Source organism: Platichthys flesus, chromosome 19 (genome assembly GCF_949316205.1).
Source record: "Platichthys flesus chromosome 19, fPlaFle2.1, whole genome shotgun sequence".
Classification (NCBI taxonomy): Eukaryota; Metazoa; Chordata; class Actinopteri; order Pleuronectiformes; family Pleuronectidae; genus Platichthys; species Platichthys flesus.
Genome location: NC_084963.1, coordinates 9,861,156 through 9,881,258, shown reverse-complemented (window position 1 = coordinate 9,881,258; position 20,103 = coordinate 9,861,156). Strand labels below are relative to the sequence as shown.

Genomic DNA, 20,103 nt, shown 5'->3' with positions numbered 1-20,103 from the left:
AAAAGGAGCGATGAAAAAAGTGAGACGGACAGGCGTAAGGGAGATTATAAGAGTCCAGATTAGCCCCTCTATATTCCTCCTCCTCCTCCTCCTCAACCTCCTTCCCTTGCTTCTCCCCACTTTCTCTCCCTTCACATGGTCCTGGTTACTCCTGCTGCTCACCAGTTAACAAAAGACACTCCTGTCTCCTCCCCTAAAATCCAGTCCGACTCTTGCTCCGTGCCCCTTCTTTGAAATGAAATAAGTTTATTAGAAGCAGCTTGTGTGTGTGACTGTGAGTGTGTAAGTGTGTGTACGTGTGTGTAAGTGTGTGATTGCGAACAGGGCAGGGGGCTCTGGTATGCACATGTGTATGCCAGCTTCGGTGTCTGACATGTTGGGGGGTCTGGACTCTTTGGAAAGGGCCTTCTCAGTGACACACACACACTCACACAAACACACACATCTGTGTCCGAGGCCTGAAGACAATGGGACTGTTGCTACCTCCTACTAGTTCTGCAACACATTAAGGGACCCTGCTTTGACCAGTCGGCCCAGTAACAGAGCACGTCAGGTCAAGTCATCTCAACGTGCAGAGGAAAAGTTGACCATCAGTCATATTTGCCATTGGTATAAGTTGGAATTCTTTTCTTTTCTATTTACCAGAAAGTTGGAAAGAAACATTTCTACCGGTTTTGTCATTTGTTGGAATATATGTTACATGTGTGTATTCACAGTATCTCACCTCATCGTCCTTATACCAGGACAGAGACTCGGCGGTGAGGACGAACCAGTACTCCTTGGCTCCTCCCTTCATGATGCCGATGTTGTTGATGGTCAGCCAGCCCTTCCTGATCACCTGAGAGAGAGACAGACAACACAGGGCGAAGAAAACCATTATGAATGACAGCCGGCTGGGAAAAGTCACATCTGTCAGGTTCTCTATGGATCACAACTAAGAACCGACGCTAAAATATATGCGGCAGCACAGTCAAATGAAATGACACTGCCTCTAGTGGAGATAAGGAGCAACTGCCACAACAAACAGTAGGGTGGCTCTCACCGAGGTGACTAAACACAGTCCTCCCACTCTTTTTTTCTCTCTCTCGCATTTCATTCTCTCCACCATACAGGAACTATAGAGACAAACAGTACAGGGTGCTCGAGTTATTTACCTTGAACCGATCGCTAACTCCTCTCTCGGGCTGAATGAGAATGTGGAGAAAACGTTACAAAGCTACTCCAACGCGTAGCATTGAATAAAGGCCAAATACACAAGGTTGGTCAAGTACCAGCACATTATACGTAGCTGGCTGCTGGGAGGATGTCAGCAAGGGGTCAGCAAGCAGGGTGAGGTTCGAGGACGTATACTGCTGCAACCTCAAGCGTCAAACTGTTTTAAAACTATGTGGGGACATAAATATACATATATATATGTATATATATATATAAATGAGCCTGACTGCTTTCTACTCTATTGTTTTGGGCTTTTTGAATAAAGGGGGTGAAATGATTATGCTTAGGTGAGGAGGCTGAAGATCCAGATGCTGCAGACTCAGAATACTTCATTTGAAAAACTGAGATTCTACTCAGAACAAACGCCAACAAAATACTATATTTACAGTTATAGAGGAGTGTTTGAGATGGACTCGATGGCAAAGAGGGAAAAGCTATATCAGACTTTAGATTCACAGACAATATGTGTTGATATGATGCATTTATTTATGGGATATTTTCACTGTCATACTGAAACAAATGCAATGTCTCAGATATTTAAAGTTTGAACAACATGTGAAAAACTATCTTCAGACCCACAGTCTGGATGTGGAATTTTTTTTTTTTTAAATGTGTGTGCTTTGAAAGTTGAGAGATAAATGAGAGATAAAGTTTTGTGGGTTTGAACAGAACTTGGCTGCGCATTGTGCATATGAATGATCTAAAAAGATAACCTTCCGTTATCATATGTAATGATAAGTCCATAATTTGCTGTTTTTAAATAACATCATTCTCAGTATGAGTCGGCTCAGTAGAGAACAGAAGCTGTGGGGCCCTAAACCACAACCATCTATAAACAGGAAGTGAAGATCCCCTCAGTGTTTACAATGTGCCCCTGACCTTTGACCCCAATCTGGGTGGTTATTATGACAACTGATAAGTATGGAGGTGACATGTCTGTGCTGCAGGTCCTTATCTTCTCTAGTCTTCTACTACTACTTCTCTGAATGAACTGGTCGGAGGCGGAGACAGGGATGAAGGATATAATCTTTTCTCTTTTCATCTGAACCTTCTCTCTCTTTCAAGTTACTCTTTATCGAATTCAACCTCACTGCAGGTCGACCAGTGCAAGACAACATTTTACAGAACATTTGTCCTCCTGTAGCTTGAGTGTGGGTCTGTCATAGGCCATCCTCAGGAACTGACTGAGGACTGAGGACCACATTATTAGGAACAACTTGTCCAACTGGGGACAAAGGTAAACGTAAGGGTAAAGAGGTGTCTCTCTTCAGGTGCAACGTATGTCCCCAAAAAAGACCAGTGGGTGTCTTTATATCCTGACAGGGACTACAACCTGAATACATTAACTCATTGGGACAAAAACTAAGGTCCCCACGGGGAGAGACTGCTTTTGGAGGATTAAGATTCCGCTTTACGTCCGGGGTAGGCACAGATGTGATGGTTATGGCTAGGGTGAGGTGCTGGAGGATGTCAATATGTCAATGAGTTACCCCAACGGGGATAGTGAAACGATTTCACATATGTGTGTGTGTGTGTGTGATGTGTGTTGTGTGTCGTGTGTCGTGTGTCGTGTGTCGTGTTTCGTGTGTCGTGTGTCGTGTGTCGTGTGTCGTGTGTTGTGTGTTGTGTGTTGTGTGTTGTGTGTTGTGTGTTGTGTGTGTCTGCAGGGAGGACACAGCTGAAAAAAAGGAGGAAAGGGAAGCAGCCAAGCATCCCCACCACAGCCACCTGCCCAACACTGGCAGGGTGAAGCTCATTTCATACACACATGCACAACTGTTCATGAATCTGCAATCAGCTAATCACACGTGTGTTACTGCCACTACAAAGACTTCATCACACAAAATACATCGACTCTGAGCCCTTACTTAAATCCCATATTAATTATATTGTGAAAATAATTGAATCTCAGCAGCGCTGTTGTTTACTCCTCCAAAAACTACTTTCCATTTACTGCTGAAAGGAGATCTATGTTACAACTCATTTTTGGATGGTGACGATCAGGTTGCATCTAAAACAAATCATCCTCATGCAGATTTTGTTTCTGGGTGGTCTTTTTATAACTTAATTATTGCAAGAAAAATAAATTACCCTCAATATAAAACTATTCATGTTGCCTTTCTCCTCAATTGAGACACTAGACAGTTTTCTGTCCTTGCAGACTAAGTCAATAGCTAACAAAGCCTTATGTTTAAAGCTCCCATTTACTAGTAATCTAACTACCAGTTCATAAAATATTTCCACTTGTAAGAAAATAGTCTTCTTATCATATGTTTGGTTTTACATGTCCATACAACAGATCTCTAATCATGTTAAAAAAGTTTTTTGCACAATTCTATCATGATTCTTTAATTATCTTGTTATTTTTTCTGGAGAATGAAGAATTTCAACTAGAACCCAATACACATAAAGAACAGATACGAACACATGCAGGCCCGTTGTATGCAGAGCAGCAAAACATGAGCACATGTGCATTATTGTCGACCTGCAGACATGCACAGAAATCACACGCACGCAGACACATTCACACACTCTCAATCCACTCCTCACACACACACACACACTACTCACCATGATTTCATCCTGAAGGAGAAAAAGCCACAGAGAGAAGGAAAAAGAGAAGAAACACAAAAAGAGAAATCAGTAGAAAGATACAAAAGGCAACAAGATAAGAAAAGGAAAAGGAGGAAGAAGAGGAAACAGAGAAGTTCCACTACTTTTTGTTATAGTTACATAGGCACTGTATTCAAAGAATAAACTGTTAGGTTATTTTAAACATCACATTTTTCGTTGTCTCTTACTGCAAAAACTCTGTTGACAGATTTCAGGGAATTTTTGTGGAAAGTAAACTATAAACATAAGTTATGTGTGTATATTTAGATACAGCTAGAGAAACAGATTTGACCTAAAATCTCAAACCACTTTCAATTATTCGGATTTTGAGGATTGTGCAAACTTGGCAGATGTTCTTGCTTCTGAAAGCTTTCCCGTCTTTTGATATTAATATTACGATCGCCTTTGTCAAAGCTTTAAAAACATGAGAACTATCCCGCGTGATATTTTTTGCAACACACACCGGTCTGTGCGCCACGACTTCCGCCGAGAGAACAATTTGTTTCCAGATCCAACAACTGTTGTCCATTAGCGTTTGCAACGTGCGCAGTGTTAGAGCTGCATTGTGTAGGATATGGACTGCTGCCCGGGGGAAACACAATACTGTATAGCTGTGCTGCGGTTCACATGGACAACACAGAGCGCTAAGTGCTACCAGAGCAAAGCCTCCGGGGGAAAAGACATGAAGCTCAAATGTCAATTTGGGGTGAATTCAGTGAAGAATGGTGTTCCTGCAGAGTAAAGTAGCCCGAGGAGAAGGACACACTTTAACCTGTGGAGACGACAGTGAACACGTCTGCACGTTTGTGATTCACATACCTGGTTGCCGGCCGCCTTCTTCTTGTTCATTTGGATGTTCCTCGGTTGAGCGCTGCACAGAACAGAACACATGCAGTGGTTTGACCTTTGCCAGCACATGTCAACAATTAAGTTTTACATTTGGCTTGTATTAAAATTCTGCAGTATAACTCACTTGGCAAATCCAATAAAGTCCTCATGGTTGGTGTTCATGTAGGACAACTCGATGTCTATCAACAGCAGCACCTGAGCAGAGAGAGGCCGTGAGAGGTTATCGCAGAGGGCTCATATGTTTCTCATTTGATGAAAATATTCAACACTACTCCCTAGGAAATTCATGACTTGCCCAAAAATGCTATTTTAAATTCAGTGTAACTTCAGTGTCGTTCTAAAGCCGTTGCTGAAGTCTGTTGTTTCGCAGCAACATGAACAAACTACAGGTTATCCCGAACTTTTGATGCTAAAGTGTGAAGTGTTTTCATGCAACAATATCAATTGCCAAATAAATTCTTGTGGCATAAGTTGTTTGTTTGGGGAATAACATGACATCACAGATTTCCCAGGGTGGGTTATTACTACTTTAACCGTACACTATGCACATTTGGCCACTAGAGGTGTCTCGATCAAAAAAATAAGAAAAGAAATAGCTCAATGGGTAATGAAGCAGCATGGCCAGGGCGTGGTTGCCTTCACCGCCATTATTCACAAACGGTAAAAAATAGTTGTGATACATTACGATTAGGCCACCAAAAAAAAAAAACGATAACGTTTTGAATTTGAATTAAAGACTATTTCATATAATATCGTTGAGATGCTGAGGTCATTATTTATAACATACTGTACATAAATATGGAGGGTGCAGCAGTGTTATAATGTGTAAGTTCATCATAATTCAATAACAATAGAATCCCCCCCTGCACCAGCACCAAACCATTAGCTGTCCTCACTGTGTTTGTAGTTTCTGTGCGTTACCTGGTTCTTAGTGCGGCTTTCCCGGTCCCTGATGTGCTGCGTGACAATTCTCTCCATCTCCTCTCGTAGTTGGGGATACTGAGCCAGCTGTGACCACAGAGATTAGTAGGTAGGTAGCAAGCCCACCCCAAAAAAGACATGGCAACACACACACACCGTCACAAATAACTGTCACAAAGTAAACCACAAAACTACTCATCTTGCCGTACCACAACTCAGTTCCACCAATACAACAAAGTACATAACAGGAGCACATTTAAACATGTTATCATGTGGCGTTTATCCCAGATTGAGCTCTACTCTCTGCATGTCCAGTGTGTGAATTTGTGTTGGACTGGATTTTTGAGAAGTGCAAAATCTGTGATACACATACACACAAAAAAAGAATAAGCAATGTTTCTGGCAAAAAAAAGGGCTTCCTTTTCCCAGCGCTCTGTGGGTCTTTTTCCATGAGCTCATTGCAAAACCCACAAACGCAGACATTGGTGGGCCTCCAATGTGACAAACACATTTGGAGAAGTGTGGGGAAGGAAGAAAAATCGAAATCACAATGCAAGACGGAAAAAGACGCCGTTCTCTTGCAAGTTACAATGCATCTTTCATGTCTGTCGGATGGTTTTGGGAACGAGTGGATATCAATACATCTTCTGTTTCCCAAGTTGATTCACTGCCTTCTGATCTAACCCAGAGGACACATAAAAGGAATAGATGATTTTTAATAAGAGGTCACACGTGAATTTCAGTCGAATTGCTGGCATTCAAACTCTTGTCAATGAAACTGACTGAAGCTTTTAAGTTTTGTCCTTGTGTAGAACTACGTGCAAATATAATACTCACTAGACAAAGTGTTTGGACGGTAGCAGCCATGCTCCCAATGCAAAGGAACATATCTCTCGATAAACAAAATTTATTTGTGGGGTTTGAGTGTTGGATCTTAATAGTTAGATTTAAAATACAACAAAAAATGCCATGTTAAGGTCTTAGAGATCGTGGGAGCAGGTCTCTGATGCTAACAGCTACATCAGAGCGAATAAAAACTACAACAGAACTTTTTTCACAACAGACGTTTTGACAGAGAAGAAGGTGATCACAGGTGCTAGTGTCTATCTTGTGATCACCTGGTGGTTCATGTCAAAATGGCTGCTGTGAAGAAGGTCTATAACAGCCAATGGTGGTGGAGTAACTCAAACTGTTATTTAGGTAAAAGTACAAAGAAATAAACAGAGTACCACATTTACTTATCTATATGAGCACATGCTTTTAAATAAACTTCATGCATTCAAAAGTACTTGAGGCATATTCCGAATACATTGGATTGGATCAGTCCTCATTAATGATTACTTAAAAAAAATATAATGAAGCAATATGATCATGTAAATTGTAGGAATTAAGTGGTGTAATTCAAATCTACTTCAGTGAAGTACAGATGCATGAAATATTAAGTGTTTTTATGTACTAAATGTTATAAATGATAAATGTATATTTGCTCGACAGTCTTCATACTGGTCGACAAGAAGGTCAAACAAGAAGCTTACTTTTGCGTAAAATTTGTGAAATTCAGGTCCCAATGATTTTCAAAAAATACTTTAGTTAGAAAGCCGTCAGTATTATGCATTCAACTGTATTTCGGCTCAAATATAAATATTTTAAATTGATGGTTAATGTCTATTTTGAAAGCAGCAATAAACTACTATCAGATACTTAAAATACTCCACTTCCTCTGTTAGAAACGGATATCAACGCATAGTGCCAGTTGGCGAGTTTCATACGCAGAGTTTGATGAAGTATAAAAAAGCCTTTAACATGTCAGTATTCCCATCTGGATCAAATCAGGAAAGCTCAGGCACACAATGTAAAAACAACTCCCAATTTGTTTTGTCAAGTTACTCAACTTGGTAAACAGCGAGGAAAGACTTGTATCTGGCAGCTGTAATTAACAATGTCCCCCTTGTGCTGGTGCCAATAGAAACACTGTTTACTGATTTGATGGGGAGCACTTCATGCTTTTCACGCTTTGTGAGTTCACGTCATGAAAGTAAAACCTTATACGAAACATGAAAAGTGGATATATTTACTATCAAAGCAACACAACTTGTGCCTCTGGAAAGGTGCATTGCAACTTGAAGGCTGAAGGACGCTGTCAAAATTGTTCAGTGTCCAAAAACTGATCCAGAAACACAACATCGACAGGAGAGAGGAATCATTTCTATAAAAGAAAAAGGCAGCAGGCAGAAATGCGCATATGGATTCAGACTGACATGCAATGCCAAGGAGCTGGGAGTACAGGGAGGGATGGGAGGGATGGGGGTGGGGGACAACTTCAAACTGACTCCTTTAAGGATTTTCCTAGTCACTGTATATTATCATACAGCATCTTTAAAAACCTTATGTCTCTGAAAGTGAATCCAAGATAAAGGAGTGACAGAAAAGAGAAATCCAAAGGAGGTCACGCTCGCTTATGGTCGTTTGCTTTGGGAGGAGGCAGCCAGTTGAAAGGGTTAGAGGACGAGAGGTTAGAGGATGAGAGGATGGAGAGGACAATAGAAAAATAAAAGGAGGAATGAAAGAAATGCTGAAAGTTTTATCAATTAGTCTGTGAGTGGAACTACATAATCAGTCCCTCCACTATTAAACCATAAAGACAAAGACAGAAACGAGAATGAGATTCTAACCAAATTAAATCAGAAGATGTTTAGACATCATGTCTTGCATGCAGCTTGTTACATTGTAAATAAATATGAGGCCTATAACTGACAGAAGAGAAATAAACTATGATCAAAATACAGGTTGTGTGGTTACACTAATAAAGTAAGTAAGGACAGACCGATATCTACTGAATGAAGTTTTCTGTATTTGTTCCATATCAGTTTCCATAAATTAATAATCTAATATATTGATCGTGGGCAAGATAATGCTTTTAAGCACTATGTGTGTTGGTTGATCGAGCAGGCCACTTTTTTCAGTAATTGTACAGATATAACATTTATTTAAATTTGTATTTTACCACCATCATATCTTCTTGACTTGGTCTAGAAGTCGGGATGTATTCTTGTGATTAGTTGAAAAGTTGAAAATATTTAGAAATCTATAGAGGGTTTGACCTTAGCTCAAATTGGTTATGGATGGTTAGATAAAAGCTGATACTACAATAAAGCAATGTGTTGTAACCTACTACTGTTTAGAGGATAATTTGAAAGTAGCATGTAGCAAAGCACCTTATTTACTTATGTCAACTGTAAATAACTAATCAGAAAAACCAAACTAAATCTGAGTGGCTCTATTTTTTGTTAAAAACACATTTCTTTAAAGAAACAAATTGTGGCCTTGTTCACTTGTTTAAATAATAAATCTCTTGATATTCTTTCTCATAAAGTAAAAAAATCTCCAGCCATCAGTCTGCACCTACATGTGAGATTAACATAGAGTGAATGTGTCTTGGTTTTATCTGTTATTTTACCTTGTTACTACACTTTTGAATGGTGAAGGTGAGTTCGCTCACGACCATATCTACACACTTGAGTGTGGGCCCCTTCAGCTTTTGGATCTGCTTTTTCACTATGGCCTCAAAGGCCAGGTCAGGGGTGAACAGCCCAGTCCTGTAGGGATAGGCAGGAGGAGTGAAGGAGGAGTGAAATCAAAAAGAAAGAAGAGGTGGGATAATAATTGGAGAAAGAGGAGAGGAAGAGGAGGAAGACTTGTAAAAGGAGATGAGACAGATAAAGGAAAATGGCGGGGTGAGACAAATAAAAACAAAAGGATGGCAAAGGAGGAGGACAATACAAAGAATGGAGATGGAACAGAAGAAACAACAGATTGAAGGTTAAAAGACAATGAGAGGTGTGGGGGGGGGGGGGGCGTTTGAGGGGAGAAACAGCACAGAAGAAGGAAAATGCAAGTGAGACATTTGTTTCCACTGAAGCCATTCTGAAACAGAGCGGGGCTGGAGTATCTCTCCATCAGTGCAGAGCAAACAGAAGAGAGGAAAGATGAGAGAAAGATAAAGAGGTAGAGAAAGCTCCCAGCCTGCACATCTCCACCAGCCCAAAAAACTCCAAGCCACACACGGCAAGACCGCAGCTATGCAACCCCGCGCTCAGCCAGGATGCCCTGATCCCTCCTGGTGGTGACCTTTGACCTCCCCCACCAGTCCCTCCATCTCTTCTGACTTCCAGCGGGACCCCAGTCATAACATTTACTATCCCGGGGGCCTCCAGATTGTTGCAGTCCAACTGCTGTTAAAATTGTTTGGTCACAGTGGATCACTCTGGATGAGGACCGCTGCTCCGTCTCTTGGCCACACTCGCAGGCTTCCGAAGCTGAGAGTGTGGCCCCTGAGGCCCTTAAAGCAGAATCATCATGGCTCCTGTCTGCTGCAGGTGCACAGCTGCCGTCTCACACACAAGAAGGTCTGAACGCTGAGGTCATCCAGTATGGCTGCCAGGGAGTCGAAGTGAGTGACGCACGATTTTCTAACATTTCTAAGCAGAGGTTGACAGAGTGAGGTTCTTATGAAGGATGATGCCATTAACGGTGAGGCTATAAGTGGAGCTGGTGGTGAAACAGCTCCAGGAACACCTCAGAGAAGGAAACCAATATTAAAGCTTTTCATAGTTTCTTTCCTTTTTCAGAAAAATTGGATTTTGGTGAAATTTAAAAGTTCTGCAAAAAAGCCTAAAGTCTGTGGTATCAGTTCGACTCCTCCTCAGAAGACTCAGTAGCCTATCTGGCCGATACTTCAGCATCACTGTGATTTCACATGCCCCTCATTTGCATACTTCTGGTAAAGGGCTGTCACTTTTTGAGCGTGGGGGGGAAATACTTTGAATACTTGGATCAAATTCAAAATATACAGTTTAGAAGTACATCGGACCATCAGAGGTATTCTCCTGATCAAGCAGAAGGCGATTACTGTCAACTTGAACCTATTGCCTGCCCACTTGAACTATAAATACATGGATTGATTGATTTCTTGAAGAACTGACTGTCTGGCATGTTTTAAATAATTTTTTATTCTTGATCAGATGGACAAACTCACTGACTCTTATTTGGCAACCATATTCTGATGACAGCTCAGCGTCCACACAGGATTTCTCCAGCACAGCTTTCTACCACGGCCAGCCTGTCCAGCCAAACTTGTCCGAAGCAGTTCAGTCGGCAGGCAGGCGGGCAACACTGCAGCCCACCCTGCCGCTCCAGGCGTCCCCCCCGCCGTCCAACAACAGCGAGGGCTGGAGAGAGGCCGGGTGGTTACAGTACCAGGGAGTGAACAGCAGAGGGGGGCTTTGCAGGTGAGGGGTGACAATAATCCACCGTTTACTTTGATTGTTTTACCTTCTTGGTACACTGCCTAACCGTATTGACTAGCTCAGAAATGACCATGTCCACACATTTGGTGCACGGCTCTTTAATCTTCCCAATCTGCCTTTTCACAATGGTCTCAAAGGCCATGTCCGGGGTGAAGAGGCCAGTTCTGCCCGGCAGGTAGACAACCAGCCACAGGGCAAAAGAAGAAAAAAAAAAGAACAGGACGATAGAGAAAAAGAAAGGAAGGAGGTTGGGTAAAGAGAAGATTGTTAATTGTTAAGAATAATCCTCCATTTCTGAGCTTATCCCCCAAAACACGAATGAACACAACTTCAGACAGACAGAGGGAAAGAGGATGGAGCAATGGAACGCAACACACATCAATTGCAATTTATCTACTTAATATGGAAGCACATCTCTCAGTTGAGTTGTTAAGGGTTAGTGTGTTACTGTAGATCAGGTGTTGAATAATCCAATAGGAAGCCAGAAAACTAACACAACCAGAAGTCACTTATCTAATCCTAAACACCCTCTGTCTAAGTTCATCGATGCCATTAGCCATTCAGACAGAGCACTTGAGTCTGAAGGTCTCTGTGATCAGACAGATGGAGAGATGGAGGGAGGTGAAGAAGGAGGAAGGGTAGGAAGGATTGAGAGGAGAGATGGAGGGAAGACGTGCCTGATGCCGTGAATGTTCTTGATGGCGTAGCTGATCTCCTTCCTCAGCTCCTTCTCGTTGAACTCCATCTGGTAAAGAGAAACACATAAGGAGGAGAGTTATTACAGAGAGTCCGGCTCTCACATCTTTATCAATCACTTTAAATCTCTCTTGAGTGTTTTAGAATGTCAGCTCATAAAGTTCCTTCCTTTAATTATCGATTTCTGTAAATGAAGATTTATTTCCTCTGTCGGTTGGGATTATGAGGTTATTAGAGGAATAATCTTCTTATCAAAATCTCTATATTTTACCAATCAACACACAATACATCTCATTATGTTAAAAAACTAAAATTGTTGTCGTAAAAATGTAAAGGTCTGTCGCAAAACATTAAAAACGATAAGAAAGTATCAATAAAAGCTGCGTAAAAACAGAATTTTTTCTTGCAAATTGCTGCATAATTTGACATCTTCCATTTATGGAAACTATTCAAACAAAGACAGGGATAGGGAGAAGAGATCTCCTGGTCGGACTCCCGCAGACATATCATGAGAAAACTTGGGAGCCACTGGGTTGGAACATTCCCCCTGGGTTGTAAAAATGTCTCTGCAGCTTTTGTTTTGAAAACGTTAATCAGGCTTTTCCCCAAACATTCAGCCGAACACAAAGTAGGATATATAATCTGATCTGCTGTATTCCTGTACGTCCTGTTTGGAATTTAAAGGTATATCACTTCTTTATGGCAATGCACCAATCTTTTTTATATATTATCTTTGAAGCATATAGTACAATCACATAAAACATCATGATAAACCGACTTCTAATGCATCTGGCAGACACTGGGGGATTTCTGTGTTACGAGCCAAGCTTCTGGTTAGGAAGCAACCTGCTCCTCCTCCATGGTGGGAAACTGACAGGGCGTCTTTTTCTGCCGTCTTGAGTCACAGACGGTAAGTTTTTATATCCTCAGAGGGAGGGTGAGGGAGGACAAAGTGGAGGGACGCATGAAAGGAGGGGGAGGAAGGACGGTAAGGGTAACGGCAAACTGAGAGAAAATGAAAGGAGAGAGAAAGCAAATATGTAAACAGGGTCAGGGTGAGGTAAAAAGCTTAGTGAGACAGAGGTCGGAGAAGTTGGATGAAGGGATGACAGGTTAAGATAATGTGGAAGGTGGACGTGAGGGATGAATTAAGGATGCACGTCTTAAAGGAATGAGAGTAAAAAGATGGGCTGAGGGAAGACCTTGCGACGGGAGAGGGAGGGGAGGGAGCAGAGGAATGTTTTGAGAGAGAAAGAGAGTCCAGAGGGAGGATTTCTCTCCTTCTCAGACTGAGAGAGGACAGAGAGGAGGAAGTAACTTAATGATGTAAAGATACTTGTCATAGACTAAGAAAGACGTTTATTTCTTTCTTTATTTTCCTGCTCCTGGGATTTTCTCTCTCTTTATCAGTGGTCACTGCCTGTTTTATGCATCAGCACATTTTATTTTTTTTATTTTCTTTTGGAAAATGTTTAACAGAATTTCCCGACGCTAATAAAACAGCACTTCAGTGAATTAAAGTGAAGCCAAAGTGTCTCGATCACCACCTGGTGGCTGGCTGCAGTATAATTCATAAACCCAGTCTCCTCCATGTTAGCAGATGGAACATGAACCAAACTAAAAAAGTAAAATCACACGTCAAATACACTTCAGGCAGTTTTTATCATACTGGTGTTTTCTCCAAGTCCTCTTTCTCCTGGTATGTTGAGATTTAATTAGCTGTTTGATGCTATAATCACAAACACACCAACATCTGGCATGCACACACCTTGACCAGTTCAAACGGGAAGCGTTCATGGAAGATGCGATTGATCCTCGCGCCCCCTGACAGCTCCGCCGTGTCAATCTGGTCGCCAGAGCCCTCTATGCACTTCTCGAAATCCACAGAGAACTGCTGCACCATCCTGCAGGGAGGCAGAGACACAGATATCAGTAAATCCATCAATCTGCATCCTCCTAAAGTCTTCGTACCTGCATATACTCACTGGAGCAGAGCCTTGGTCTTGCGAGAGGGGTCGTCGGGTCGGAAGTTCTTGTACTCCTCCACCTCCTTCTCGATGGACAGGAGCTGACTCTGCAGCTTGGCTCGCAGCCCCGGCAGGGTGTCGCGGATGTGGTTGGTCAGTTGCTGTGCAGGTCAAAGGTCAGAGTTGGACAGAAGGGGTCAGAATGAGACAGAGTGTTGCAGAGCTCTGAATGGATGAACTGCAGACCCTATCCATGTCTCGGTTTGCTCTTTTACAAACCTGATTGAGGAGTTTCTGGAGGTAGGAGGTGCCCATGCGGTCTGACAGGTGTCTGTACGAGGGGTGGGACATAAAGAACTTCCTCTCGGCGGCCATAGCGGCAGTAATGTCTTTCCTCCCATCTATGTCCTTCTGGCTCCTGTTCACCACGCCAACGTATCCTGGACGGAATAGACGAGAGCCATTTACAAAACAGTCTGAACTATTGTGAGACTCGCAGAAAACCAGATCCAACTTCGCCCATCACTTCCTGGAATTTCTCAATGTTCCTGGCACAAATTGCTATTAGAATGGCAGATACTATGGTCTTGTATTAGAGCAAACTTGGCTTGTGCCGGACTATTGTTAAAGTTTGACAGGCCAAACCCCGAATGAAAACGGCATCCAGCAGTTGACCACTGAGAAAACAGTGCTTAATATTGTTAAACTGTGCAAAACCACATTTTAAAGAGACTGAAGGAAAGATCAGAGATGAAGGATGGACGGAGGAGAGGAATGCAGGAAAGAAGAAGAAGGAGTTACATGAATAAATCCCAATATGTGTGTGTGTCCAAGTATTTAAGACAGAACGAGAGAAAGAAAAAGGGAGGAAAAGGAAAAACCGAGCAGAGTTCAGGTCACACGGATCCCATTTCACCTCCAGTTAACTTTCCTCATGCATCACTCAGTTACAGGCCGTTTCATGCTCTATAACTAATGCAACTGTGAGCCAGCAGCCTTGTAAACGCGAACATCCATGGCAGAGAGAGAAGCAGCAAAGAAGAAGAAGAAGAAGAAGAAGAAGAAGAAGACGAGGGTGGAAAAACAACATCGAAAAACCCAAGAGGACATGGAAAATATTTAAAAGCACATGTTTGGGTCTTAACCAGGAGCAAATGGAAAAGAAAGCACCACATCAGCACATTGCAGTAAAGGGCAACCCGCAACGTACATGCATGTAAGCTCTTTTCCGACACTGGTGTTTTTCTCTTTGCCCCCTTCTCCTCTTCCTCTCTGCCTCTGTTTTGATTTCTCACTCCGTTCTGTTTTATTAAACCCTCCCTCACCTCCTCTCAGCGGTCGGAGAATTGAACCGCTCTGAGGTCGACTGCCTTGTTACCACAAGAGGGAAACAGTGTGTCACTGCAGGCCCTGAAGTTGAAAAGACGAACTGTGGTTGTGTGTGTTTGTGTGTGTGTGTGTGTGTGTGCGTGTGTGTGTGTGTTAGTTTGAGTTTGTGTTTGTGTTTGTGCTTGTGTGTGTTAATGCTTGTGCTCACCCCTTCTGAGTGGAAGCAGTTTGTTCTCCAGGATGTCTTTAGCGTCCGTCCCCTCGTCCATCAGGTCCAGCTTGGTGATCACACCAATGGTCCTCATACCTACATGTACACACACACCCACGGAGATGATTTATCAACTGCACAAACTGAACCTGCAAACTGAAATGACAACTAAAAGGAAAACTAGCTCTGATGATCTACATACTCAATACCCCCAAATGCTGGAGTGTATTTATATATTAATTTAAGGATTTTTGTCACTGATATACTCTTAGAAGTATTTTAATGTTGATGTGGATAGAGGTGGATAATAATACCATTTTGTTCATATACTTTTTGGTAGTCTAGAGTCTCAAAAGACAAATATACTCCCCACACCGCTGCATTTGTTTCCTCTTCCAAGGAGGTTGTGTGTTTTTCTGACTGTCTGTTAGTTAGCATGATGACACAGAAACCGCTGGATGGTTTATCATGAAACCCATTAAATTTGGCTGAGGATCGAGATAAGGGAACGGATCCAGGGTTATATATTTACTTTCTTTACCATTGCACGTTTTGCAACATTTTGTTGATTGAGAACGCCTAAAAACTCATAGAACTTCAATAGTCAAAAGTCAATCATGGATGTTTAGGGGTTTGATATTTATGAGTGATTGCAATTTGTTCTAAATCCAAATAGAAGTCAAAATCTACTGAATTTCATATGGAGACTGTTTGGCGGAGGTATGTGGTCTCTGCCTTCTGGTTTAAATTGTGATCATTTCTCTGGATCATTGATCCAAAATGAGATAAGTCACTATTGCATACCTGTACCTGTAGCGGGGGAAACGGTAGATTTCCCTGTGTAATTCAGACGAGAAATATAGAAGTAGAAATATAGACTAACTCACCCTGAGGGTCGACCTCTTTGGCAATCTTTAAAGCGTCAGAGTTTGCCAGATCGGAGTTGGCCGGGGAGACGGCCAGCATCAGGCAGTTCTCCTTGGTGACAAACTGCATCAGCATCTCTCTGATCTGGGCCTCGATGTCTGCAGGTTGGTCGCCCACGGGCACCTTGGTCATCCCTGGCAGGTCCACCAGCGTCAGGTTGAGCACTGTGAGAAGGGAAAGGAACACAGTAAGAATACTAAATGAAGTAGAGGAACCTTTTCCACAGGCATGTCTCCAAATGAGAGGTTTGGATGTGCATAATCTGCTGATATAAGACAAAGAAATCTACATTTTCCTCTATTCTGTAAATCAGATACAACAACAAATCAGCAGGCAATTCACACCAAGCTGGAATCTGTGAGGAAATAGAGTTGTGTCAGCCTCACCGTGAGGGGAGTAGACTCGCAGGTTGATGGGCACAGGGGAGATGCCCTTGTTGGCCCCGGTCATGCGATCAGTCTCCGCCTCAATCTCCTGTCGGACCTCATCGAAATCTACGAACTTTTTGCCCTTACAGTGAAGAAACTCTGCGTACTCTAAAGACAGGGAAGGGAAACACATTAGTAGAAACGAGGGTATACAAAATGTTGTGTTTTTTATGCAAATACACACGGCAACAGTCATCTTATTGGCTTCTAAAATCTCATCGAAAACTTTGTGTGTGATAATAAAACTGAATTAGTGTAATTATATTCGGAGTCGGATTAAGTAAAATGATTCTAAATGAAAAAAGTACATAATTATAACAAACAACATTTTCTTTGCATGTTTGACAAATGATGCAATATAAAATGAGTCCACATATATTTCTGATTCACACCATGAAGACGTGTGAGGAAAAGCTCCAAACCCTAAAACAGCCTAATGACTTGTAACCATGGCAACACAAGGATGCTGTTCTCATCTCCTTGTGACTTGAGTGGAAAAGAGGCTGAGGGACCGAAGCAGTGAGAGTGGAGGAGGATTCTGGAGGTTTATTCATGTGGGAGCTGAAATAGGTGTCAGTTTCTGAACTTGTGTCTCTGTCTGAGTTAGAGTAGATGAAGAGTTTGGTCTAGAACTAATACATTAAACACAGCAGGACAAAAAGATGTGGAACACTGAGTAGATCCTAAAGAAGCTTAAACTGCAATTCAATTAATGGCCACTAGAGGCTGGCTTTGACCCTAAATAGCTCTCTTTAAAAGCTTGGTCAAAATATTTTTATTTTATTTTATCTTTCCATTATAATGACATTAAGGTTTACAAAGTCTCAGGCTAAAGTACAGGCTTCTTATCATCCCTAAATGTATCTATGGGTGATCATACAGACACTTATATTAAATATCAGGAGCCAGAGAAGTGATGAAATATTGTGTACGAGGGAAGAAACATCTTTAAGGATCTGCAGTAAGATCAGTTTTGACTCAACACTACTACATATCCCAAGACCTGGAGGATCAGGTATTCTGGGTAATGGGGGTTTTACCTGTGGGACAGGTCATCAGCTGCAGAACCAAAGGACGACGGGTCACAATGCCAGAACCACGGGGAAGGAAATCCCTGTAACGCAACAGGCAAAGACAATAGTCAGTGACAGTACAAACTAATGTGTGTAGACAAACAAAAGAAAGTGCTATATGTCGACGTCAAAAAATAAACCAGAATAAACCCTAAATTAAAAGAGAAACTTTAATAATATTAATCATCTAGAGACAAAAAGAGAGGGAGTCAGTGATTATGAATCATCATCCCTACGCTTTGTTAAAAAGTAATTTATTGTTATCCCCTCAGGAAGTCTGTTACAAGAACACAAGTGTGAATATGTGTGTGTTGTGTGAGTGTGTGGTAGTGTGTGTTTGTGTGTGTGTGTGGTTGGGAGTGTGTTTTGTGTATGCAGAGCTGAATAACAATGAATCCTCACACAACAGCTGTGGTGACAGCAGGCTCAATGTTCATTTCCTTAACCATAGGAATCATCTTTGTGAATAAAACCAGCATGACAGGAAAATGGTAAAAAATATCCAAAGACAATATATTTCAAATGTCTTTCCTTCTGACCATTAATCTAGACATGTTATATATCACTACATGTTGAAATGGGGTCCGTCATCATGCAGGGCTGTTTTCATGAATACTTCTTTTACGTCTTTATGAGAAATGAAATAATCATTGCAGCTCTACATTGAAAACATAACATTGTAATTTGGTTGATCAAAAACACAACATCGGTAAATGAACCCTGACATTAGTTTTGGAGGTTTACAGCCGACGTGTGTCTGTTTGAATGTTTATCATTACACAGAGAATTAACATTTCTTCAGTAGCAGCAGCGAGATGGAAAAACAAGCAGCAGCACTGCAGCAGAATAATTTCACAGCTCGGTAACACTGACACGACACAAGGAAATAAGTTCATGAGCACCAGATCTTCTGCAGTTTCTCCTAGGTTTCTGATGCTTACCAGTGGGGTTTTTTGGTAACAAAAATAATACTGAGTTTAACAGGATTCTTGAAGCACTTCTTGTAATTTTGTGTATTCTTTTTGTTTCTCCTATTCTCTTTATTTTTGAGGACTTGTATGTAAATGTACATCTAAATGAATGTGTTAAACATCTGCTACCAAGTCAAATCTTGTGCTGGTGTGTCTGAGGTGTGAAATGTGGGTTTTGCAGAGCGTGTGTGTGTGTACAGATGACTCCCTGCCAACATGTGTTTTTACGCTTCCCCCTGTGCAAGACACTGATTTTCTTCGGGGCTGCTCAGCTGCTTATGCAACATCAGCATCAGCTCGCCACTGGCACAGCACGCTCCTCAGCAGCCGACACGACTCTTCCTGTCCAGTGACATTTGTGTGTCTGTGTGTTTACAGCAACAATAACACTGTTGGGGACACATTCTGGAAGATGAAGTACTGTAAAATGTTTTCATAAATATCCTGTTTTCCGTCATAATATATGATATTAAGTCCTTTTAACAAACAGATAAATGATTCAGTATGTGAGGAGAGAAGTCGACAGTAATCAAGTGAACGGCATGAATAAGAAATAATCGAGGACCTGAGGCAGTTTGGATGCATGAGTCATGAGCTGAGAGTTAATCAGGGCACAATCGTGACCTCATAACGAAAAGCTAATTCAGCGATTAGTTGTTAAATTATTTCACCTCATTTCACCTATTTGCGTCATTTACGATACCAATATTGATTGACAAAAGCTTTAAAGGAAAGTTGTCTTTTGATTTTGATTTAAGCTGTAACTTAAATGTTTCCTGACATTGACTTTGCTGCCACAAAGCACGCAAACTCATTAGTAAACAAGTTTTAGCCTAAATTTTTACATTATTTTTAGCTGTAAACAAGCTTTAAATAATGCAAATAATAATAAAACATCTTTGGGTAATGGTTAAAGTACGGCTAAGTTGTTGCAATTCTTGATCATGAGAAGATGATGCTGTATTTGAATGGTTCTCAATTCCTTGCATTCAATCATGTCTAGGGTTGCAAAATTCCGGGAATATTCAAAGTTGGAAACTGTCCATGGGTATTAACGGGAATATACAGGAATATACGGGAATATACGGGAATATTCGGGGATATACAGGAATAAACTGGACATTTTGTGGGTAATTTATACTGCATGTCATTCTTAACATAGGTCTTTGCACAGTATTTGCAAATGTACACAGCCTTTCCTTCTACATTGGCTGGGGTGAAATGTCTCCACACATGAGATAGTGCACGTGGCATTGTTCTGTAGAATCAGATGAGAAAAAATCTTGTAAAAAAAAACACTAAAGCAATGTTCGAGATATAAATAGTTGGCAGATGGAAGTGAGGGTTATAATTACATAAAACTGCAGGTTTCTACAGATTTTTATTAAACCTGGTTCAGCCTGCAGTGTATGTCACTTAAAGAGCTTGTGTGAGAGTCGAAAATATAGACCTTAAAATACAACACATATGGTACATCACACTGAAGCTACTGTGTGCACGTCACCAACACCAGCTTCTGTGGATACATTAATAAGTGTTTGTAAACATGTATTTGTATCATAATGCCGCCTTGTACGACAAAGGAAACACTGCTCTC

At 41.5% G+C, this 20,103-nt stretch overlaps 1 protein-coding gene across 9 annotated transcripts in view; it reads right to left on the bottom strand.

Moving 5' to 3' along the window:
• The window catches only part of dnm1a (dynamin 1a), a 47,340-nt gene that overhangs the window by 20,522 nt on the left and 6,715 nt on the right, over positions 1-20,103 (bottom strand). For 5 of the 9 annotated variants that reach the window (XM_062412166.1, XM_062412165.1, XM_062412168.1 and 2 more), the window contains exons 2-16: positions 17,503-17,576; positions 16,421-16,570; positions 15,995-16,198; positions 15,105-15,203; positions 13,847-14,007; positions 13,586-13,728; positions 13,369-13,504; positions 11,582-11,649; positions 10,930-11,068; positions 5,599-5,685; positions 4,802-4,872; positions 4,648-4,699; positions 3,787-3,798; positions 1,155-1,184; positions 725-838 (exon numbers count right to left, since the gene is read on the bottom strand). In XM_062412166.1, coding sequence (XP_062268150.1) covers positions 725-838; positions 1,155-1,184; positions 3,787-3,798; positions 4,648-4,699; positions 4,802-4,872; positions 5,599-5,685; positions 10,930-11,068; positions 11,582-11,649; positions 13,369-13,504; positions 13,586-13,728; positions 13,847-14,007; positions 15,105-15,203; positions 15,995-16,198; positions 16,421-16,570; positions 17,503-17,576 — 1,540 coding nt within the window. The remainder of the gene's footprint in view (positions 1-724; positions 839-1,154; positions 1,185-3,786; positions 3,799-4,647; positions 4,700-4,801; positions 4,873-5,598; positions 5,686-10,929; positions 11,069-11,581; positions 11,650-13,368; positions 13,505-13,585; positions 13,729-13,846; positions 14,008-15,104; positions 15,204-15,994; positions 16,199-16,420; positions 16,571-17,502; positions 17,577-20,103) is intronic. The other 4 variants (XM_062412172.1, XM_062412171.1, XM_062412170.1 and 1 more) reach the window with 1 other exon arrangement.